This window comes from Bufo bufo, chromosome 9 (assembly GCF_905171765.1).
Source record: "Bufo bufo chromosome 9, aBufBuf1.1, whole genome shotgun sequence".
In the NCBI taxonomy this organism is placed as follows: Eukaryota; Metazoa; Chordata; class Amphibia; order Anura; family Bufonidae; genus Bufo; species Bufo bufo.
In genome coordinates this window covers 53,628,167-53,653,230 of record NC_053397.1, presented here as the reverse complement: position 1 = coordinate 53,653,230, position 25,064 = coordinate 53,628,167, and the positions used below count along the sequence as shown (strand labels likewise).

At 42.7% G+C, this 25,064-nt stretch overlaps 1 protein-coding gene across 5 annotated transcripts in view; it reads right to left on the bottom strand.

Moving 5' to 3' along the window:
• Positions 1 to 11,220: 11,220 nt before the first annotated feature.
• EVI5 (ecotropic viral integration site 5) overlaps positions 11,221 to 25,064 on the bottom strand; it is a 178,177-nt gene continuing 164,333 nt past the window's right edge. For all 5 annotated transcript variants that reach the window (XM_040408655.1, XM_040408653.1, XM_040408656.1 and 2 more), the window contains one exon: positions 11,221 to 12,548. In XM_040408655.1, the coding sequence (XP_040264589.1) occupies positions 12,243 to 12,548 (306 nt within the window). In that variant the 3' untranslated portion in view covers positions 11,221 to 12,242. The remainder of the gene's footprint in view (positions 12,549 to 25,064) is intronic.

Here is a 25,064-nt window from a genome sequence, read left to right as displayed (position 1 = left end):
AGTGCAGAGCTTGCTCAGGAATGGCAGCAGGCAGGTGTGAGCGCATCTGCACGCACAGTGAGGCGAAGACTTTTGGAAGATGGCCAGGTGTCAAGAAGGGCAGCAAAGAAGCCACTTCTCTCCAAAAAAAAGATCAGGGACAGATTGATCTTCTGCAGAAAGTATGGTGAATGGACTGCTGAGGACTGGGGCAAAGTCATATTCTCCGACGAAGCCTCTTTCCGATTGTTTGGGGCATCTGGAAAAAGGCTTGTCCGGAGAAGAAAAGGTGAGCGCTACCATCAGTCCTGTGTCATGCCAACAGTAAAGCATCCTGAGACCATTTATGTGTGGGGTTGCTTCTCATCCAAGGGAGTGGGCTCACTCACAATTTTGCCCCAAAACACAGCCATGAATAAAGAATGGCACCAAAACACCCTCCAACAGCAACTTCTTCCAACAATCCAACAACAGTTTGGTGAAGAACAATGCATTTTCCAGCATGATGGAGCACCGTGCCATAAGGCAAAAGTGATAACTAAGTGGCTCGGGGACCAAAACGTTGACATTTTGGGTCCGTGGCCTGGAAACTCCACAGATCTTAATCCCATTGAGAACTTGTGGCCAATCCTCAAGAGGCGGGTGGACAAACAAAAACCGACTAATTCTGACAAACTCCAAGAAGTGATTATGAAAGAATGGGTTGCTATCAGTCAGGAATTGGCCCAAAAGTTGATTGAGAGCATGCCCAGTCGAATTACAGAGGTCCTGAAAAAGAAGGGCCAACACTGCAAATACTGACTCTTTGCATAAATGTCATGTAATTGTCGATAAAAGCCTTTGAAACGTATGAAGTGCGTGTAATTATATTTCACTACATCACAGAAACAACTGAAACAAAGATCTAAAAGCAGTTTAGCAGCAAACTTTGTGAAAACTAATATTTGTGTCATTCTCAAAACTTTTGGCCACGACTGTACACAGAGGCCTATGGAGAACTGATGGAAACCGCAAAACAAATTATAATCAAAAGCAGCGGTCAGATTTTTCTTAAAAAGGGAAATGTTATACAAAAAGCAAATTGTAATGCCATTGTCACAGCAAGAACACATACTGTCATGGCGCCATTCCAACTACTTTCACACTAGCGTTTTATTGTGGCAGAGAAAACGGATCCGTCCCCACTTACTTGCATTGGGGGTCACGACGGATCCGTAAAATACAACATGTTGCGGTTTGCGCTCCGGTCTGCGAACGCAACTAAATGGACGGAAAGCAAAATACAACATGTTGCGGTTTGCTCTCCGGTCTGGGAACGCAACTAAATGGAATACATTTTGGAGCATTGAGTTCAGTTTTGTCCCCATTGACCATGAATTTTTTTTCTGGTATTGAGCCCCTATGACAGAACTCAATACCGGAAAACTTAAACGCTAGTGTGAAAGTGCACTAACTCTGGAGTCCTGTGGCTTATATATAGACTCTTAAAGACGACCTATAACCTCTCCTGACTTGTCTGTTTAGAGCATCTATCCCACAGGTAGGCAACCTCCAGCACTCTAGTTGTTATGAAACTACAATTGCCATCATGCATAATTGCTCTGCTCTTCTCAGAACTCCCATAGAAATGAATGGAGCATGCTGAGAATTGTAATTTCACAACAGAAGGCGTGCCGAAGTTTGCTGACCCCTGATCTATCCCTACGACCCTATGTCGTATCGTTACCGTACTTATTATTCCTGCTAGAAGTTATGAATAAATTGCTAGCAGTTTGCAATGCAGGTCTAGATGGGTGTTACCAGTTGCGTGTGTGTCCCTGCACAATTTGACACTGGCAGCGCTGATTGGATTGTGTCAGTGTGCAAGGACACCCCCCCAACTGGTAACACCTATCTGGACCTTCATTGCAAACCGCTAAGAATTCATTCAAAACTTCTAGTAGGAATAATAAAGAATAGATGCTCCAGAATTATTACATGGGGAATGCAAGTAGTTACTAAAGAAGACACATCGAGAAAGGTGACAGCTCTTCTTTAACCCTTTCAAGATCAAGCCATTTTTCACCTTCGTGACTAGGTCTAATTTTGCAAATCTGACGTGTCACTTTATATGCTATTAACTTTGGAATGCTTTTATTGATCCAAACCATTCTGAGATTGTTTTCTCAAGACATCTCGTACTTGATGTTAGGGGCAAATTTGGGTCGCTATGTTTTACCTTTTTATTATAAAAAAAAATTACATTTACAGAAAATCTGGAAAAAAATTAAATTTTCGAAATTTGAATTTCTACGCCTTAAAGGCAGATAGGATTCCCTATAGGTCTACTTCGTGTTGGCATCATTTTAAAAATTTAATTTTTTTTTTAAAAGGACGTTAGAAGGCTTCGAATTTAAGAAGCAATTTGGAAATTTTCTATAACATTTTTAAAACTGACTTTTTCAAAGACCAATTCACTTCTGAAGTCCCTTTGAGGTCCTTATTTAATAAAAAAACACTCATAAGTAACCCCATTTTAGAAACTACACCCCTCAAATTATTCAAAACTGGTTTTACAAACTATGTTAACCCTTTAGGTGTTCCATAAGAATTAAAGTATAATTGAAGTGACATTTTTAATTTTAATCCAATTTTTCCTATAACAAAGCATGGGTTAACAGCAAAACGAACCTCAATATTTATTACCCCGATTCTGCAGCTTACAAAGACACCCCATTTATGTTCGTAAACTGCTTTATGGGCACACGGCAGGATTCAGAAGGAAAAGAGCGCCATATGGTTTTTGGAGGGCAGATTTTGCTGGAATGGCTTTTGGATGTCGTGCCTTATTTGAAGGCACACTAGGGTACCCCTACAGTAGAAAGCCCCAAAAAGTTACCCCATTTTGGAAACTACACCCCTCAAATAACTCATTGGAGGGGTTACTGTTCACTTTGACCTCACAGGTGTTTCATAATATTTAGAAACACTTGGCTGAAAATAATTTTTTTTATTTTTTACAAGAAAAAGTCCCTTAAGGCCAAATTTTTCACTTTAACAAGGGATAACAGTAGCAAATGCACTCCATAACACTGCGCAACAATGATTTTGCTACTGAGAGAAAAACATGTGATGTATACTAAAATGAGCGCCCTGATTCCAAATATGAACTCTGAATTTGCCCGACACGTCTAGATTTTAATTAAGTACATGCAAAGCCTATTCAGTTATAATATTAATGCATTATATTGGAGATATGCCAATGGACGCACTCAGGCTGAATTCAGCATTAAGTACACTGCTCAAAAAAATAAAGGGAACACTTAAACAACACAATGTAACTCCAAGTCAATCACACTTCTGTGAAATCAAACTGTCCACTTAGGAAGCAACACTGAGTGACAATCAATTTCACATGCTGTTGTGCAAATGGGATAGACAACAGGTGGAAATTATAGGCAATTAGCAAGACACCCACAATAAAGGAGTGGTTCTGCAGGTGGTCACCACAGACCACTTCTCAGTTCCTATGCTTCCTGGCTGATGTTTTGGTCACTTTTGAATGCTGGCGGTGCTTTCCCTCTAGTGGTAGCATGAGACGGAGTCTACAACCCACACAAGTGGCTCAGGTAGTGCAGCTTATCCAGGATGGCACATCAATGCGAGCTGTGGCAAGAAGGTTTGCTGTGTCTGTCAGCGTAGTGTCCAGAGCATGGAGGCGCTACCAGGAGACAGACCAGTACATCAGGAGACGTGGAGGAGGCCGTAGGAGGGCAACAACCCAGCAGCAGGACTGCTACCTCCGCCTTTGTGCAAGGAGGAACAGGAGGAGCACTGCCAGAGCCCTGCAAAATAACCTCCAGCAGGCCACAAATGTGCATGTGTCTGCTCAAACGGTCAGAAACAGACTCCATGAGGGTGATATGAGGGCCCGACGTCCACAGGTGGGGGTTGTGCTTACAGCCCAACACCGTGCAGGACGTTTGGCATTTGCCAGAGAACACCAAGATTGCCAAATTCGTTACTGGCGCCCTGTGCTCTTCACAGATGAAAGCAGGTTCACACTGAGCACGTGACGAGTCTGGAGACGCCGTGGAGAACGTTCTGCTGCCTGCAACATCCTCCAGCATGACCAGTTTGGCATTGGGTCAGTAATGGTGTGAGGTAGCCTGACTGCCATTAGGTACCAAGATGAGATCCTCAGACCCCTTGTGAGACCATATGCTGGTGCGGTTGGCCCTGGGTTCCTCCTAATGCAAGACAATGCTAGACCTCATGTGGCTGGAGTGTGTCAGCAGTTCCTGCAAGACGAAGGCATTGATGCTATGGACTGGCCCGCCCGTTCCCCAGACCTGAATCCAATTGAGCACATCATGTCTCGCTCTATCCACCAACGTCACGTTGCACCACAGACTGTCCAGGAGTTGGCAGATGCTTTAGTCCAGGTCTGGGAGGAGATCCCTCAGGAGACCGTCCGCCACCTCATCAGGAGCATGCACAGGCGTTGTAGGGAGGTCATACAGGCACGTGGAGGCCACACACACTACTGAGCCTCATTTTGACTTGTTTTAAGGACATTACATCAAAGTTCGATCAGCCTGTAGTGTGTTTTTTCCACTTTAATTTTGAGTGTGACTCCAAATCCAGACCTCCATGGGTTGAAAAATTTGATTTCTATTTTTTAATTTTTGTGTGATTTTGTTGTCAGCACATTCAACTATGTAAAGAACAAAGTATTTCAGAAGAATATTTAATTAACTCAGATCGAGGATGTGTTATTTTTGTGTTCCCTTTATTTTTTTTGAGCAGTGTATATAAGGCAAACTGGACAGATTTTGATAAAGTGATCTGTTATAGTGCTATCAGTTTTGAAACTTAAGATGGATAAAACGCAAATGTGTTAACGATCCAGATAATTTCTGCTACATATGTGGCAAATACACTACTTATGATCAGCGCAAGAATCTGACAAAGCGAGTGCGTCTTGCAGCTTGGGATGCATTTGTGCTAGTAGTGCAGAACTCCCTTGGGAACAGACGAGCTGCAAACTATGCTGAATTAGTAGACAACATGCTTACAGCATATGAACAACTTGGCTGCCGGATGTCATTGAAAGTGCATTTATTATATTTCCATCATTACTTTTTCCCACCCAATTAGGGACACGCAGGTGACAAACATGGAGAGCGGTTTCATAAATATATTTCTACAATGGAGAACAGGTATCAAGGCTGCTGGAATCCCAATATGATGGGGGACTACTGCTGGTTTTAGCAATGGGAAAATATGACCGTTCAAACGCAAAAGCAGATGCCTGAAGCACTTTTAACAGTACTGGGCCTTGCTCAAGTTTTTAAACTGAAAAAAAAAAAAAGACTTTTTGAAGTTTTGTTATTCCATTACATTTTCATACACCGTTTACTACGCAAACTTTGTAGATCAGGTAATTGTTGGAGTAAAACTCGTTCTGTTCAAAATTATTTAATGCTTTTCAAGTGCTTAATTCATTTAGGCATACTTATGCAGAGCAAAATGTAAGTGTAATTTGTTATCCATTTTCTCCTGAATACGGCAACACCCCATATGTGGTCGTAAACTGCTGTATGAGCAGACGGCAGATTTCAAAAGGAAAGTAGCGGCATCTGCATTTTCTAACATGGAATAGATTTTAAGGGCCATAGCTTTTTTATTTTTTTGTTGACTGAGCTGTGTGGGGACAAATTTTTTGCAGACTGGGCTTTAGTTTCTAATAGTACCATTTTTGGGTGCATATGACTTTTTTATTCAATTTTATTATGAGGTGAAGTGGGCTAATATTGCAATTTTGCCAGTGTTTTTTTATTTTTCATGGGGTTCTCCACGTGGTATACTTTTATTCTGTGGGTTTATACGGTTATGGTGATACGAAATTTATATGGTTTTATTCAACACTTATATCATAAAATCACTTATTAAACTTTTAGATTTTTCCGTTAATGTAGCTGTGAGTGTTTTTTTTTTTTTTTGCAGGACAGGCTGTAATTTTTACTGGCACAATTTTGGGGTCTATATTCCATTTTTTAGGAGGTGAAGTGGGCAAAAATTAGGAGCAGGGAGCAGCAGGCGGGACATCAAGGGGCAGACAGGCCACATCAGGGAGCAAAAAGCAGGGAATGAAACAGCAAGTGCCTGATTTCAGGCTCCGATGAGCAGAGTGCAGATCAGAGCCTGAAAACAGGATTTTTACACTGCCGCGATCCGATTGGTTAGTCTGCACAGACTAACCAATTGGAGCAATCGCCGGCAAGTGACCACTCTAATTGGTCCCGTACCAGCATTACTGGACTGTACACTGTCCCTGACAGCGGCAGAAGCTTTAATCCAAGCGTTTTGCAGCGCTTGGATTAAACAGGTGCCATAACGTTTATATTCGTGCTATCTGCACGGGGCATGGGTCGTGAAGGGGTTAAATGATCAATTAATTTTGAAGGGGATCTAAATACTTTAGTACATTTAAATAATACATGAAACAAGGTAACCAATAGCTTTATACGTTTTATTCATATCTCCCCCATCGGTGCCCTGGGAAGCATGAATTTGAGGGGGACTACAAAATATTATAGCAGAAGAGGGAGCTGCACCTTATTGACAACGTATCTTTTTATAATCCATACACAAACAGGTTCAAAAGGTCTGTACTGTACCTCCATTATACCTATTTCATATGGAGGAACCGTGCAACAGTCATTCACTTACTGCTGTGCTGGAACTCCAGGAATCTGAATATTTTGGAAGATGGTATGAATTTGGGTGTCTATAGAAATAGCCACTGGTCTGGGGTCTACGGGTGGGCAGCTTGAGTATAATCGGTGACATTTTGCAAAACAAATCAGAACGTCACCTCTCCCTCTGCAGAGCAGACACCAGCACACACCGGACTCCCGCAGCAGAGTTAGGGCTCAAGCACAAAACCGTTGTTTTTGTCCACATCCAATCCTCATTTTTTGCGGATCGGATGTGGACCCATTCACTTCAATGGGGCCGCAAAAGATGCGGACAGCACACGGTGTGCTGTCCACATCCATATGTCCGTTCCGCTGCAAAAAATAAAAATAGAACATTTCCTATTACGGACAAGGATAGAAAGGGCCAGACATTATTCTACGCAAAATTCGGAACACACATAGCCAGGCGCTGTGTGCATGAGCCCTCACAAAGGGGTTGTCCGGGATTAAAAAAACATGGCTGCTTCCTTCCAAAAACAGCACCGCCAATGTTCATGGGTTGTGTCTGGTATTTGCAACTCTGCTCTATTGGAGTCAATGGGCAGAACTGCAGTACCGCACACAACCTGTGGACAGGGGTGGTGCTTTTTTTTCTTTTCTGTTTTTCTAATCCTGGACAACCCTTTTAATCCACGTGCAAAAACATCTCCAGTACGTAATGGTGCTCATTAAAAGTATATTTTTTCAAGTTACATTGAAGATACCCTGAAGCAGAGCGTCAGGTTGACGCGTTTCGGCTAATTGCCTTAACCTACGTTGCGTTTTGCGGAGACTGATGGACATTTGTGTTCTGTTCGGATTTTCTAGGTTATTATACTAGTGTGGTCATGTTTTATTACATGTCATTTCCCTTACAGGAGCCCTGTTGAAGTACAGACTAGATGTAAGCAGTTTCCCTTTACTCTCGGCTCCATTTTTGAAAGTCTCATTTGGCTTACCTTAATTACTCAGGTCAACATCAAACAGAGGAGCCATGGATCCTCCATCCTGCTTCCCTTCACTGGAGGCACGGTCTAATTTAACACCTCAGCAGGGTCCCGGCCTGACGACACCCAGTGATAAGACTCCTGCTGCTCGGGGACACACAGTAGCACTTGGACAAAATCGCAGAATAAGCACAGTAGCCACCAGAAGTGAGACAAAGCGCATTCAAAGACAAGGAGCCATATCTTAAGATGATATCGCTCGTCTGTCTGGTGCCTGACAGATAAATTTGTCACCATGATCAATGAGGAGTCTTCTACCTACACAGGATTCTTCACCGAGAGCCACCATCTATATTATATTATTACTTGTGCGTCATATAATAACACAAAATATATACATAATTTTTTTTAGTCTGCATTAAAGTTTTTTTCCTCTAATGATTTGGTAGCGGAGGACCCCCACAATATCAAGCACTAACAAGGGTCAGCAATATCATAATCCAATAAAATAAAAATAAAAATAAAAAAGTTAAAAAAGTTAGGGCCCCGATGTTTGGGCAGTGTGAGCGCCAATGGAGAACAGAGCCTGATTACACAGACCCCGCATTCTGTTCTATTCATTATTCTCTGTGTAATCAGGGATGTGCTGCCGATAAGGCCTCATGCACACAAACGTATTTTTTGTCTGCATCCGATCCGCAATTCTTGAGGGTCGGATGCGGACCCATTCTCTTTCACGCGCTGCAAAAGATGTGGACACATCCGTGTGTGTGTTCCGTGGCCCCGCAAGAAAGATAGAACATGTCCTATTCTCGTGCACATTACGGACAAGAATAGGACTGTTCTATTATGGGTCTGATGATCGATTATACAGCCAATTATTGGGAACGCGCATTCCTGATTATTTTAATTGACCCGAAAATTACGTGGTCTAATAGGACCCTTTCTAACTTTCAAATCTGGCCAACTTCTTGCAGACAATTTTGGTGGCAGAAATCTGTTAGGTACATGTGAATGGTATTGTTCCTAAAGTGTATGCATGGGATTTTTACAAACACCATTGAATGGGATGGATTTCAGACATAAAAGATGTGATAACTCAAATCTGCTGTGTGTGAACATGCTTTAAGTGCCGTTCGAAGAGCAGCAATTCAATGTCTGTTTTATGGCCGCAGTCCTACTGGGCATAGATCACCATACAACACTGTGGAGATCGAAGTTCAGCTCAGCAGAACCATGGAAGGTCTAGGTGTTTCCGTAAGGGCTTGTTCACATCACCGCTATATATTTCAATTGCTCTGCCCTGTACGGCTACAAGGCGAAATGTGTGGCGCACAGCAAGTCTCAGAAAAGTCCCGCAATGCGACATACTGCAATAGGACTTGGATGGATGGACTTTTTCTGACTGTTGCGTCAGTATGTTGCATTGCGACACTATTAAAATATGCTGCAACAAATGTCACACAACAGTAGCTGTACCCTTGGAGGAATAGAATGAAAATAATGGAAGTGCAGGATTCTGCAAATAACTGACTTGAACAGAGACAATCAGATCCCATTGACTATAATGTGGTCTGGTCGGTTTCCATTCGGGATCTTGCTTTTTTTTTTCATTTATTTTTTTTAAGCTGAGAAAAAATAAAAATAAAACCTGCATACAGGACATTTCTCTCCATAGTTTTTGATGGAATCTCCAACAGACGCCCTGGTATTAATATTGGAGCTCTGATTGGGGCTCTGAGCTGAGGTCTGATTAAGGGCTCATGCACACAATCGCAACCGTATGTATTTTGCGGTCCGCAAGACATAGATCCTCAAACTGATGACATCCGTGTGAAGTCCGTGTTGCATCCGTTTTTTTGAGGATCCATTGTAACAATGCCTGTCCTTGTCTGCAAAACGAACAAGAATAGGACGTGAAATGCACACACTCTTTTCAAGCCGCATTAAAGTCAATGGTTTCGGACCTGTAAAAAAAAAAAAAAAAAAAAAAGAAAAAAAAAAAAAAAGAAAAAAAAGTGCGCATGAGCCCTAACATTGGGGGGGTCTGATGAAAAACTTTTTTTTCCCCCCCGTCTCTAAAACCTAGCATTTACAATATACACAGACCAAACACTGACTCACTGACTTAAATCATGAAAAAAATTTATTTTAGTTACATATACATATATTTATATGTTAAAAGATTTCCGTCAATAGTGTTTTATCGAGCATCTGTAAAGTGATGACATTTCTAATGTGAAATGCAATGCATGGTTCTGGACCTATTTCACAAAGATATGATTAGTGTCGTACATCATTCTATTTACAAAGAGAAAAGGCTTTTTTTTTTTACCCCTCTTATGATACAAGAATCGGTTATAATTCAAGATTTACAATCTCAGTAAAAAAACAATGTGCATTATGCACCTTCGGCATGAAATATGTATATTTATGTACAAAATATCTCACAAGTAACACTAACTGACCTGTTAATAACATCAAAAACACACACAAAAAAAAAAAAAGGCATAAAAAAAAAAATCACCGACATTTGGTCTCATTTTGCAGCTTTAAGACATTTTTATGCTACTGCACAGTGATCTTCAAATGCATTTCCATAGAGTTCATATTTAAAATCACCTGCAACAGACTGACTGCAGCAGTATAGACTAAAAAAGAAAATCTCTTTGCAGACTCAATAAGAAACACTGGGGGAGATGGGTGTTGGTCTGGACATCTGGACATCGGAATGGCAAACTGGAAACAGATATGCTGAATTGAAGATTCGCAATTAAGGTGCGTTCACATATGACTGGTAATCCAGTGTAGTTTCCCCCTGGCATGGCTGCACCGGATCAAAAAACACTGACTGCAGTGTTTTTCAATCCGAATAGTTGAAAGGTCCAGCGCCAAGCCCCATTTGAGCCCATAAAGCACTGAAGGGGACGTCCGGTGCAATGCATCCAGCTTCTGGCATCCTGCATTACCGATTGGAGCGGCTCATGATCACCAAACATTATGTGAAAGCACAATTAGAAAATTTCATCCTATGCATTGTGGAAGGCCTGGTTTCGAGATAGAAATGGGTCCCCAAGGTGGAACCTGCACGTATTGGACATTTATGACATACTGTGGATATGCCATAAATGTCCCGATGGGATAACCTATTAAAGGGGTGTGCTGGCTTCACACCATTCATGACCTATCCTCAGGATGGGCCATCAATATGAGATTGTTGGGACCAACTCTCAACATCCCCACCAATCAACCGTCTAAAGGGGACATGGTGCTAGTGCTCCAGCCTCTTCAAAGTTGACCCGCACATCCCCTACATAGTAGCAGAGGTGCTGGGTAATTACCCCACTCGCATGAATGGAACAAAGCTATATTAACCCCACACTCCCACTACTAGGTTGAGGCATGGAGGTTAATATTGAAAAGGCTGCAGTTTTCTAATGAGCACCACAAGCCCTTCAAACAGCTTATCAGCAGCGTGCTAAGAGTCGGACCTGCACTGATCAGATATATTTAGCCTATTGATCCATATAATGAACAAGGAATACCCGTTTTTAGAGGGAAGTACATTTTTAAACACTTTGGGCCTATTACACAGGGCAAACAAGATGTTTACATTTTCTTATAAGACTTTTGAACCAGGCCACCAAAAGTAGAACCTGGGCATTCTGTTAGAGGACACAGCTGTGCTTCAAGGGTCCACTTTTTTTCCTTTCCAGAAACAGCACCACTCTAGTCTGAGCTTTGTCAAGCTCAGTTCCACTCACCTAAATGGGAGGAATAACAGACCCAGCTGGCATGGTTTTTGGAGAAAAAAAGATTTTATGAAGATTTCAGAATGAGCCGCCGAACATTCATCTGTATGTATGCAGCCCATGGGGGAGCTGCACACACAAATGAAGACAGTGTAAAAGCCTGTGCCGAACCAAAGACCCCGAGATCTGCTCTTACCGTACCGTACTTCGATTACTTTACTGGAGTGTTGTATGCGTCTCTATCCAAGACTTCATTTAGTGTCCTCTGAACTTTAAAAAAAAACAAAAACTTTAGTACAAACATCAGATATGATGCCCAAAGCCATGTTTTCTAACTTCAGCCCCAAGGGCTGTAATGCAGCAAGCCATCTTCAGCCTTCATTGCACTGATGAGCTGGTGGGTTTCAGGATTACACCCTGTGATATGTCCAAACCATACATTTGACCACACATTAACAAAAATACATTTTGTTCAACAGGCATCAAATATTGCACAGGTTTCTCAGTTGCACAGGTGAAAGAAAGGATGACCAGACGGGTCAATATCAATGGTCTCCATCTGGTATGTACTAAACTTTCTGAAATAACACCTGCTTTGATCTAAAATAAGAAACATTCAAAAGGAAATGCATTTTTCTGATAATACTGCTATGACAAACATGTCCATTGAACATCTTCGTCTAGTGTATGGCAATGATGAGCATTTGGCAAAAGGCAAGTGAAGGCAAGTAGAAGTTCTGTACATGCTGGGCCAGTCACATCTGCAGATTGTAAGATGGTCCTCGTATTGTAACAATTGTCATGACCGTCTGGTTAAAAAAAAATAAAAGTCACAGTGATGATCAAACTGTAGTGGAGTAAGACTCTGTTCTTTTTGCATTCGGTTTTGGGACCACGCCATTGGAATCAGTAATGATCGCCAGTTCTTCCGGATCACTGTCGCTGCTCTCCAAATCAGAAGGAACCAAAACCATCTTTCCGTGCTTTTTGGCCAGGCCGTAGTGACCCCCCCGCTGTAGTGAGCTGGTGGCAAAGTCTTCATCGGAGGAATGGAAGGACACGTCATCTCCAATGATGTGATTGACGATATGGATCCCGTCAAAAGCGTGATGGCCTTGGAGGCCCTTCTGACTTTTTAGATACTGAATCTGTTAATAAAAATGGATAACTGTAAAAATAAAATAAAAACTAAAAAAAATTAAAGCACCCATATTCATGCCGGTCAATATTGGCTATCATGACCTAATGTACAGCGGCTGTAAGTGATTTATATGAAGAGATTTCACTGACTGCACAACATAAGACGAGGCCACAACAGAGTGAAGATCTAGTTCACGCGGACTGATCACGTAACATGCACACTAAGCAAACATTAGCAAATTAAAAGTACTCTGGTTTTATCAGCTGAGGTCAAAGACGAACTCCGCTCCATGTTTGCCAAGGCCCCAACATCACACTCCTGACATGCAGATGGACATTTGGTAACATTCCCAGCAATGCTACGGCACACGCCATGGATAGATGTATTTTAGAAAGGCCTGCGTGACACAAATTGTGTAAAGGGACATGTACAGTACATAATGAGGAATAACTACTCGAGCTATGACTGTAAGAAGCTGGCCGCAGGGGAAGAGCCTACCCCCAACTTGTAGCAGGCTTTGACCTTACCTGGTGCTGACTGTTCCATTGAGTCAGGCATGTGTGGAAACAGGGGGAGGTAAAAAGAATGCACACATTTTTACAACTAATAGAAGTCAATAGTATACTGGCACAAATGACAACAGGACATGCAAGGAAGCAGAATGATAAGTTCATGATAAGCTCATGAGTCGCTTTAACTTTTTTTTCAACTGCAAGTAGTAAATCATGTGATCCCATCAATTACTTTACCATACGCCAACAAATTACACGTGAGGAAATGCAGAAATAGGATATTATCCAGAAAAACACTAAGAATACTCTGAAACTAGTTGTCGAACACATTAATGAAAATAAAACAAAATTAAGACAAAAAAAAATCCAAAAACAAAAACTTTTTCTTTAAAAAGGGCATCTGTCAGCAGTTTTGTAGCTATAAAAACTGGCTGACCTGTTGCCTGTGCATTTGGCAGCTGAAGACATCTGTGTTGGTCCCATGTACATAGGTGTCTACATTACTGAGAAAAATAGAGTATTCATAAATGCAAATCAGACTTTGGGAGCAACGGGGGCGTTGCCGTAACACCTAGAGGCTCTGCTCTCTCTGCAACTGCTGCGCCTTCTGCACTGATTGATAGGAACAGGTGTGGATGTTTTCACTGCCTGGTCCTGCCATGAAAGTGCAGAGGGTGTGACATTTGCAGGGAGCAGAGCCTCTAGGAGCAACAGCAACACCCTGTTGCCCCTAGAGGCTCATTTGCATATAGTAAAACATTTTTCTCAGCAGTGCGGACACATATGAACATGAGACCAACACAGACGTCTTCAGCTGCCAAGCGCACATGTAACAGGTCAGCCAGTGTCATAGGGACAAATCTGGTGCCAGGTGCTGTTTAAGCAGAGCCATAACCCACACGTGCCATAGCTAAAATCTAGTCGAATACTACTTCTTGACTTTTTAAACTACAGTATAAAACTATATTAACCTACAGATAAAAGCACAAAACTACAAGCCGTAAAGAGGACACCGTCTCATCACTTCAGACTCCTTTAGCTCCCCACAACCACTGACAGCAGGGCCAGACATGAACAGAAAGAGGCAATGGACGTCTCATTTCAATAATCTGATTATTTTAAGATAGAAGACACTTACATTGTGCTATTGCCGATACTATGGCCCATATTTACTAAGGTGTCTGCGCCTAGAACCTAACAAAGGAGCGCAAATTGGCTCAACTAGGGTATTTTACAAATTTCTGCAACTTGCTCGAAAAGAGGTGTGGCTTAGCGGGAGGGGTGTAACCTACAAGGAGATGTTTACTGACAAAATTGCTCCACAATTCTGGCGCAAATTTTTGTCCAACTGTAGGCTGACGAGCAGTTGGTAGAGAGTAGACAAACGTGTCTATCCATGCACCACATTTACCATCCAGCCTGAGCCCCTGTGGTAAATCTGGTGCAGGTCTAGACAGCCAGTCTAAGCTTACACCATCTCCAGGATTAGTAAATCTGTCCCAATGTGCAATCAATGTAAGCAGGTTTCGAATGTTAATTCTGAAATATGAAGCAGAAAACAGAAAAAACTAATTGTGAAGACTCAACTGTGTCCAAAACGGCCACTGCTTTCCTGCATTTTCAACGAAGGAAAACCAAGTATGGTACACTGTCCAATGTGCAGGCCTGGGAGGATGCGTCATAGGAGGTAAAGATGGGAATAATGGCTAAGAAATTACAATGTGACCCGGGTGATGAGCAGAGCAGGCCAATGGCTGTCACATGCCCAACATTATCGGGAGCTATCACACAATCCTGGTCTTGAAGACTTGACTTTTCTCAAGGACTAGATTATCCATTACAAATCACATTTCTCCAGCCATCTTAAAAAAGCCTGTGGTCATCATCATTTGTGAACCAGAGTTCGGCCCAAGACGATAAGGTTCCTACTCACAGGACAGATTGTATTGTGTCTTGTGATCGTGAAAAAACTTCACCAATATTTCTGAGAACTCCTCAGCTCAGCGAGCTGTGAAAAACGAAGAACCCCGGCTCTATTTTTGTCCGCATGTTTGCTGTGGAGTAGTGAAGTGCTTTCGTGGGGGTGTCCCACAAAGACCAGTGTGTAAGTGACTTACAAAGGAAGTAAACTTTACAAGTACCCAAGACGGATTCTAAAACTATTAACCCTTGGGCTAACCTGAATTAACAAATAACTTGTACAATCTATTACTCCTAGGAGAATGGCAGAAATTAGCTGCAAGGAAATGTAATTGGACTGGATATTTGTTTGTGGTTGATTTTTTTTTATAAATTTTAATTTTGTTTTTGTGCGTGTTAGACCACTGGGATCCCACCAAATATGAGAAAGGGGGTCTCTAGTTCCTTGAATGAATGGAATATGCCATCAATTTTAGATGCGGGTCTCAGAGGTGGGCAAGCAGTGCGGCGTGCTCTACTACACTTCAGGGGCCCTGTTATGGAGATAGGAGCAGGTCCCAGAGGTGGGACCCGCACCTACCTGACACAAAAATCATATCCTGGAAATATACCATCAGTGACCCATATGGGAATACCCTTTTAAGGTAGGGTCTAGGAAACGTCTACACAATGCCATTTTTTGCAACATTTTTTGTAAAGATAGTCTATGGTGTCGCACTGCAACAAGATAGTCACACAAAATCCAACTTTGATGGATCTTTGTGCGACTGTCATGTTGCACTGCGACACCATAAACAGTCATTATAAAAAATAAAATAAAAATGTTGCGTGACATTACGGCGACTTATTGTTGCACGACAAATGTCGTCGTGTAGATTTACCATTAGGGTATGTTCATTGTTGTTACTACATGGATTTTGGTGCAGATTCTGCTAGTAAAATCTGCACACAAAATGCATGCAATCCATCTCCCATTGATTTCAATGAGAAAAATAGCATGGTAGTATTTTGCTCTTCATGCGGATTCCGCATTAAGTCCACATCTAAAGGATCAAAGTCCGCATAAAACACACACCGAATTTTGAAACTGATTCCTGTGTTTTTTCAGATGAGAAGCATACCCCGTACTTGTGCTGCTTTTGGTGCAGAGTTTTTAAGCCGCAGTAAGGTGTTGATCCAAAAAGCAAAGAAAAAGGTAAATGATGATAGAGATTCTCATGTTTCACCCAGGAGAGAAGTTTTGATAGTTGCTGAAATTCTAGTTTACTAGGGGGTGTAGTCTCTTCCATATTGGCAAATCCTAAGTAATGAGTGCTTGCACCAATAACAGCATGCATAAAGTCACATTTCTGTGGTCTGCAGGATACATATGGGTTGCACGTTTATCTTGTAATCTCTTGAGCCACTCCTGTAATCTAGGTAGAGCAGGCAGATCTTGCAACATCTAACAGGAAGCAGGCAGATGCTAAGCAACCACCAAAAACCATAAAAACAGGACGAAACGAAGGCTGATAAATCATTGGATTTCAATGGTTTGCAGGGTGCAGGAAAAAAAAAAGGCTAAAGCATGAGATTTATTATGGTGAGAACAAAAACAGACTTATGCAAGTACCCGAAGAATTTATCCAGTGGGTTCCAACCTGTAGCTATCTGTTGTTGCAAAACTACAGCCCTGAGACCCTGCACCGTCTGGTAGAACCATTGGTTCAAAAGATCATTTTAAAAAGGATGTTAACATTTGTGAATCGCCCTACAAACAGAATCAACCTGAGTAATAGGAAAAGACAGAAATGGGAAAAGTAGAATTTATCATAAGGTACTAGGGATGAGCGAACGCGCGTTTTTCGAAGTTCTAGTTCAGGTTTTATTACAACTCCGTGATGGATTCCGTTACCACGGGCCATAATAGAATTATATGACGGAATGCATAACCGAAGACCGTTTTGCATTCTGTCATAAGTATATGGGCCGCATAACGGATCCTGCATAACGGAAAGCAGACGGATCCGTTATGCAGCCCATAGACGTCTATTATGACGGAATGCCTCTTAAAGGCCTTCCGTTATGCATTCGGGCATAGAATTCCGTTATAGCCTGTGGTAACGGAATCCATCACGGAATTGTAATAAAACCCGAACTTGTAAAACACAAGTTCGCTCATCCCTATACACTACACATGTGGGCCCTCTAGAACCTGCACATCTACCAAATATGGGGTTCCTGTGGTCCCTGTCCCACCTATGAGCCGGCGTCTGGCTGCCATAAGGCCTCATGTACATGACTATTTGTGGCCCATGTCCGATCCGCATTTTTTGCGGCTTGGACGCAGACCCAATGATCTCTGTGGGGCCGCAAATGTCATCAGTGTGCTGTCCGCATCCATGGAAATTAATGCCAAATCTAGCATTCCGGCAAGTGTTCCGGAATTTTGTCCGGAGAAAATACCGTAAGAGGGACTGAACTGAAGACATCCTGATGCATACTGAACAGATTAGGATAAAACGGAAGCGTTTTTTTCCGGTATTGAGAAACGCTTGTGTGAAAGTACCCTTATACATTGTGCCATCACTATATTCCTTACACGAGCAGAGTGATAAAGGGGCTCATGTGGTCATACACTTGAGAATAAGCCTGCAGCTACAAAACACACAAAAAAAATAAAAATCATAAATCAATGTGCTTAGTAAAAATTGCAGGATACCGCTGACAAACCATCAAACATTATCTGATGCAGCTTTTCCTGTGCAGGCATTTTTAAACTGATGCACCGAAATGATTTGCAAAGCGAGTGGTTACGTCCATGGGAGCTGCAGTTCACAGACCTCAGTGCAGGTAACATTGATTGGGGCGGATTGTCCATAAAGGGGAGGAAAAAAACAATGTCTTGGTGAATTCAAATTTCTTAAAGGGGTATGCTCAATTTAAAAACGTATTGCTTGAATATTCTGTAAACTTTGTGCCAGTGAAGATACAACTTTTGGGGCACCCAAAAAGAAGGGGACACAGAGCTGTACTGCTTTCCCAGCTTCGGCCCCTCGTTGTGCAGGGAATTACAGCTCAGCCGCTGCAGTTTCCTGCGTAGCTGGGTGGCCTGTATAGCTGTAGTGCAGGACAAAGCAGTGCTGCAACCCCTTCATGCTCATATCCGAGCGATATGCCATCAGTTTATAAGATGAGAATGAGAAGAGAGGGGGGAAAGAATCACCATTGCCAAGCAACTGACTGAAGAAGAGTGCCACCTAGTGGATCCCGTAGAAAGAGGAAGGGCAATATCCCTAGGATTGTTGGAAAGGTTCACGTTGTACTTCCCAAAAACAGATTTCTTTTTTAGAGGGTGAAATGTAATAAAATACAATAATAAAGTGATGGTGCACATGGCTATTAGTGACAGGCAGCGTATATGGCTGGACATGGGAAATTCCCTCCCTCATCGCTATTCAGAACACTATTTCCTCAACAGTGGTTACTGCTGAAGTGGTTATTGCTGCAAAAGTCTCAGTTCTGTTTAAACAAGTATTTGCACAAGGTCGCTAGCTGCTGCACCGCTTCTTTAACTGAATGACCTGCAAGGGAAAGCCTAGCTATCACTCCTTGCTCACCAAACATTAATTGATCCGTCATAGCAGTTCGGAAAGTTACACTTTACCCAAGTTGAACATGGCCAACGATTTAGGGCCCTTTTACGCTAGATGATGACCAGGACCGTTCATTCACCCGATTATTGCCACCTATAAACACACCACTGATCACCAGACAAGAAAACGGCCATTTGTTTTTTTTTGGGGGTGGTGTCTGATCTTTTAAGCAGCATTCAAAATGATTGCCAACAAATGAAAACTGTATGGGGAATGAATGATCATATTAACGATTGTTCGCCTCCATACAAACAATCCATTGCTGCTTAAATAGCACTTAGCGAGCGCCAATTAACACGCTGCATTAACAGGCAGTAAATGGATCGTAAAGGAACCCATAATGTAAATACGGAGAAAGTCACAAATGGCCGTTCAGTTGACATTTCTCTCTGGTCTATAGCAAGCTAAAGGCTTTGTCCCAAACAGACAAAAATATGGCAGCACATTAGAAATACAATTGAAAGAAATAACAATGGGGGCCCACCTGATCTATTAGAGTGCAGGCCGCAGTATTAATATAAAACAGATAAAGCACAGAAAAACAAGAAACACCGCACATGGAAGCCGCACCTCAATAAATTATACACAAAGTCATAGACCTCTAAATTCAATTGTATACAATTAACAAACCCATGTGTGGACTATAGATCTGTCCACCACACAAACCTACCACCATCGCAAATAATTCCTAGACACGGCCAGAGTAACAACAATATGCAAATAAGGCAACAAAAAGTACCAATACTCATCTAATATCAGGGCAGGCATGATGTGTAGGTAAGGCAGTATGGCCAGTAAGATCTGGCTTCCTCAGGGGTCCATGTTCATGAACATGGACCCCTGAGGAAGCCAGATCTTACTGGCGATGCACGTGGGGACATTGCCTTACCTACATATCATGCCTACCTGCCTGCCCTGATATCAGATGAGTATTGGTACTTTTTGTTGCCTTATTTGCATAATGTTGTTACTCTGGCAGTGTCTATGAATTATTTGCGATGGTGGTAGGTTTGTGTGGTGGACAGATCTATAGTCCACACATGGGTTTGTTAATGGTATACAACTGATTTTAGATGTCTATGACTGTGTTCTTAATAAATTATACATTTTTTAGAGGTGCGGCTTCCATGTGCAGTGTTTCTTGTTCTTCTGTGCTTGAGCACATTAGAAATAGTAACCACAGCACATGAGCATGGCCCATGTAGCACGGCTGGATCTATGCATGCTATATTGCTTCACAGGTCCGGGAAGGACCTAACACAGACCACCAATCTCCCTGTACCAGTGTGCCAATCAGACCGTACAAGTATCAGAAGTAAATGTCAAAATAATAACCATTACTCACCTGTTAAATCCCCTGCCTCTACAGTGGTCCCCCCTGTCTTTAAAGGGGAATTCCAGTTGTTTAACATTATACTCTATCCACAGGATAGCTATAATAAAAGGATAAACTATTAGATCGGTGGGGGTTCTACCGCTGGAACCCCCAACATTCAAAAGATGTATGTATTTTACTGGTGGGCCCTAGTCAGACACTGAAAGTGAATGACTTAAAGCAGAGTTCAATGTCTCCCAGGGCACAGATGTGCGAGGATCCATTGCAAGCCGCTGTATAATTCATGGCGTAAAGCTTATATTGCTGGGTTTGGCATGGAGAACGAGATCTTCTTACCACCCGCGTGAGCTTCCATTAAACCTGTCTATTTTAAAATAACTGTCACCAATGAATAAATGTCCAAAAAACCTGATCGAGTCGTACAGTGCAGCTCTTTACCATATCCAATTACTTTTGGAACTGAACTGTCAGAAAGCCGGCAGGAGAAATATAGTTACTGAGCCCCAAAAAATTCTGTCTAGATCTTCATCAACAAGTACATCAGCTCTGGAGGTTCAAGGGTCCAATCGACTATTAGACCAACCTATAAGAAAAAACTCACATGTAATGTGTAGATAACACTGGGGTCTAGTATAATATACTGAGCCAACCCAAAAACAAAACCAATAACCCCAAAGAAAGTGGGAGACACATAAAATATATGTAATTTATTAAGACATGATCAAATAACAAATACTATATGAGACATAAGGCACAAGTGTACAGGAGGGGGGGGGGGGGGACCTCATATAAGGAGGTCAGATACAACCTCTCTCCAAACACCCAGCTGGCAGGGAAAAAGGTCACAGCCCTAGGTATACATCAGCATGAAAATTGTGAGAACTGTAGGTTCACTCAAAATAACATGTACTGGTATGTATGTTGCATGCACAGAAAGAAAAATGAAAAAATGTGTAAAAAAATTGTACAAATAGCACAAGGCAAACTAGCCTACCCAAAGACCTGGGATGGCCGCATAAAGTATGCACATAGCCATTGAACTGTAAAATACAGACAGAGGCAAGTGTGCCAAGTGCAAGTGGTAATAGAAATATAAAAGGAAAAACAACAAAACATGTATTACCCATGATCTGCTGGACCCAGAGCGTGTGACCAAAAGCTGCACCTCGACGTACGTTTCACCTGGAGAGGCTTCGTGAGGAGGCAAAGTAACAAACTGAGTTCGTCCTTAAATGGTGTGGTCCACAGCTGATTAGCGCATCCGCCCAGTGTTGCAGGGATGACATCATAAAGACGCGCCACCCAGCTTACAGAGCAAGGCGAGGCACGCCCACCGTGTCACATGACCAGACCAGGAGGAGGGAGGGAGCCGCATCTAACATCACGCAGCCACACCTCTCGGATCACATGACACGCGGGCGCACGTCGGCCGGCCCTGAAACAGCCAGGTATAGGAGCGTCACTACAATGCCAGCCAAACAGCGCACCAGAACGATGCGCATATGCCAGGTGGAGACAATAGCTAGAGGACAGTGGAAGGATAACCACATATGAAGGACAATATATGGGGGGCACAAAGATCAAAATTACCAATAGTCAGCTCAATCGTACAGCATATCAGGGTAATATATACAGACAGAGCAGCATATTATAAAGCCCCCTGTAGCCTTCACCATTAGCGATATATACACAGCCCCATAGATATGCCCCTTTTATATTGCTGTAACACAGAAAAAACAACTGTACTGCATAATATTGTAACTTTATAAAAATGGATCCAGCTGGGTGTTTTGGAGAGAGGTTGTATCTGACCTCCTTATATGAGTCTTCCCCCCCCCCCCTGCACACTTTTGCCTTATGTCTCATATAGTATTTGTTATTTGATCATGTCTTCATAAATTACATATATTTTATATGTGTGTCTCCCACTTTTCTTTGGGGTTATTGGTTTTGTTTTTGGGTTGGCTCCAATCGACTATTTACAGTTGCAAGAAAGTATGTGAACCCTTTGGAATGATATGGATTTCTGCACAAATTGGTCATAAAATGTGATCTGATCTTCATCTAAGTCACAACAATAGACAATCAGTCTGCTTAAAGAGAGTCTTTCACCGAACATGACCATTACAGACCACTCAGATCAGGTTCTCCATTACTTTCCCCTGATTACTATGGTACCTTTCATATTGGAGTACATCGCCGATTTGCTCCAAAAAACACTTTTATACCATATGGTAATTAGGTTCTGAAGGTGCCCAGGGGCGGCGTTCATGCGGCCGGTGCCCAGGCCCCTTGGCGCTTTGCTTACCAAACCCCTCCTCTTTCACACCTCTGGCCCGCCCTTGTTTAATCTGATTACCTCCCCCTCTGTCTGAAATCCCGCGTCCTCGCCGCTCCACACATTCCTGGCGCGTACGTACTGCATTGCCCATTATGGGCAGAGGAACAAGCACTTTGAATGCGCCTGCGCAACTCGATCCAGCCGGCGGAGGCACGGGATTTCAGACGGAGAGGAGGAGGTAATCAGGTTAAACAAGGGTGGGCCAGAGGGGTGAAAGAGGAGGGGTTTGGTAAGCAAAGAGCAGAGGGGCCTAGGCACCGGACACATGAATGCCGCCTCTGGGCACCTTCAGAACCTAATTACCACATGGTATAACTTTTTTTGGAGCAAATCGGCGATGGACTCCAATATGAAAGGTACCATAGTAATCTGGGGAAAGTAATGGAGAACCTGATCTGAGTGATCTGTAATGGTCATATTCGGTGAAAGACTCCCTTTAAACTAATAACACACAAAGAATTGAATGTTACCATGTTTTTATTGAACACACCATGTAAACATTCACAGTGCAGGTGGAAAAAGTATGTGAACCCTTGGATTTAATAACTGGTTGAACCTCCTTTGGCAGCAATAACTTCAACCAAACGTTTCCTGTAGTTGCAGATCAGCCGTGCACAACGGTCAGGAGTAATTCTTGACCATTCCTCTTTACAGAACTGTTTCAGTTCAGCAATATTCCTGGGATGTCTGGTGTGAATCGCTTTCTTGAGGTCATGCCACAACAACTCAATCGGGTTGAGGTCAGGACTCTGACTGGGCCACTCCAGAAGGCGTATTTTCTTCTGGTTAAGCCAGTCTGTTGTTGATTTACTTCTATGCTTTGGGTTGTTGTCCTGTTGCAACATCCATCTTCTGTTGAGCTTCAGCTGGTGGACAGATGGCCTTAAGTTCTCCTGCAAAATGTCTTGATAAACTTGGGAATTCATTTTTCCTTCAATGATAGCAATCCGTTCAGGCCGTTACGCAGCGAAACAGCCCCAAACCATGATGCCCCCACCACCATACTTCACAGTTGGGATGAGGTTTTGATGTTGGTGTGCTGTGCCTCTTTTTCTCCACACATAGTGTTGTGTGTTTCTTCCAAACAACTCAACTTTGGTTTCATCTGTCCACAGAATATTTTGCCAGTACTGCTGTGGAACATCCAGGTGCTCTTGTACAAACTGTAAACATGCAGCAATGTTTTTTTTGGACAGCAGTGGCTTCCTCTGTGGTATCCTCCCATGAAATCCATTCTTGTTTAGTGTTTTACGTACCGCGGTGATGGACCATGTGATTGGAGCATGTGATCTGACGTCACCAAAGGTGAGAAGTAAAGAAGAGACCGGGACTTACGCGAACAAACGGAGAAGGTGAGTTAATTTTTTTTATTTTTTTTAACCCTCAACTGATCACCTACTAAGCATTCTGTTTTCAGAATGCTATTATTTTCCCTTATAACCATGTTATAAGGGAAAATAATACAGTGAATAGACTGTCACCTAGCAACCATGCGTGAAAATCGCACAGCATCCGCACTTGCTTGCGGATGCTTGCGATTTTCACGCAACCCCATTCACTTCTATGGGGCCTGCGTTGCGTGAAAAACGCAGAATATAGAGCATGCTGCGATTTTCACGCAACGCACAAGTGATGCGTGAAAATCACCGCTCATCTGAACAGCCCCATTGAAATGAATGGGTCGGGATTCCGTGCGGGTGCAATACGTTCACCTACCGCATTGCACTCGCGTGGAATACTCGCCCGTGTGAACGCAGCCTTATGCTCCTGTAATTTGCCCACTGGCTCCTGGTATTGCCCATACGGCTCAGGTAGGAGAGTGTTAGGTCCCGGGCTACTTGAGAAACCTTGGCGTGGTACCCGGGCTTAGACATGTTCTACACCGTAGGATATGTTGACTAATCTCTCAATTTTAAAATCAGTTTGAGGGTTTAGTGAGACTGCAGCGTGCACCTGTCTTTGCTATTATTTTGTTATACTCTCACAAGCGGCCCAAAACGGATCAGTTCAGCCCCAATGCATTCTGAATGGATAAGGATCCGCTCAGAATGCATCAGTTTGCCTCCGTTCAGCCTCCATTCCGCTCTGGAGGCGGACACCAAAACGCTGCTTGCAGCGTTTTGATGTCCGTCTGACAAAACTGAGCCAAACGGATCCGTCCTGACTTACAATGTAAGTCAATGGGGACGGATCCGTTTTTACTGACACAATATGTTGCAATTGAAAACGGATCCGTCTCCCATTTTTGTTCATGGTAATGCAAACTGATCAGTTCTGAACGGATACAAGCGTTTGCATTATAGGTGCGGATCCGTCTGTGCAGATATACCAGACTGATCCGCACCTAAACGCAGGTGTGAAAGTAGCCTAACATAGTACATAAGGCCAAAAAAATACATTTGTCCATCCAGTTCGGCCGGTCATCCTGCAAGTTGATCCAGAGGAAGGCAAAAAAACCCTGTGAGGTATAAGCCAATTTTCCTCACTTTAGGGGAATAAAAAATTCCTTCCCGACTCCAATCAGGCAATCAGAATAACTCCCTGGATCAACGACCCCTCTCTAGTAGCTATAGCCTGTAATATTATTACACCCCAGAAATACATCCAGGCCACTCTTGAATTCCTTTATTGTACTCACCATCACCACCTCCTCAGGCAGAGAGTTCCATAGTCTCACTGCTCTTACCGTAAAGAATCATCTTCTATGTCTGTGTACAAACCTTCTTTCCTCCAGCAGGGCCGATGCAAGAATTTTTGCCGCCCTAGGCAAGATAAAAAT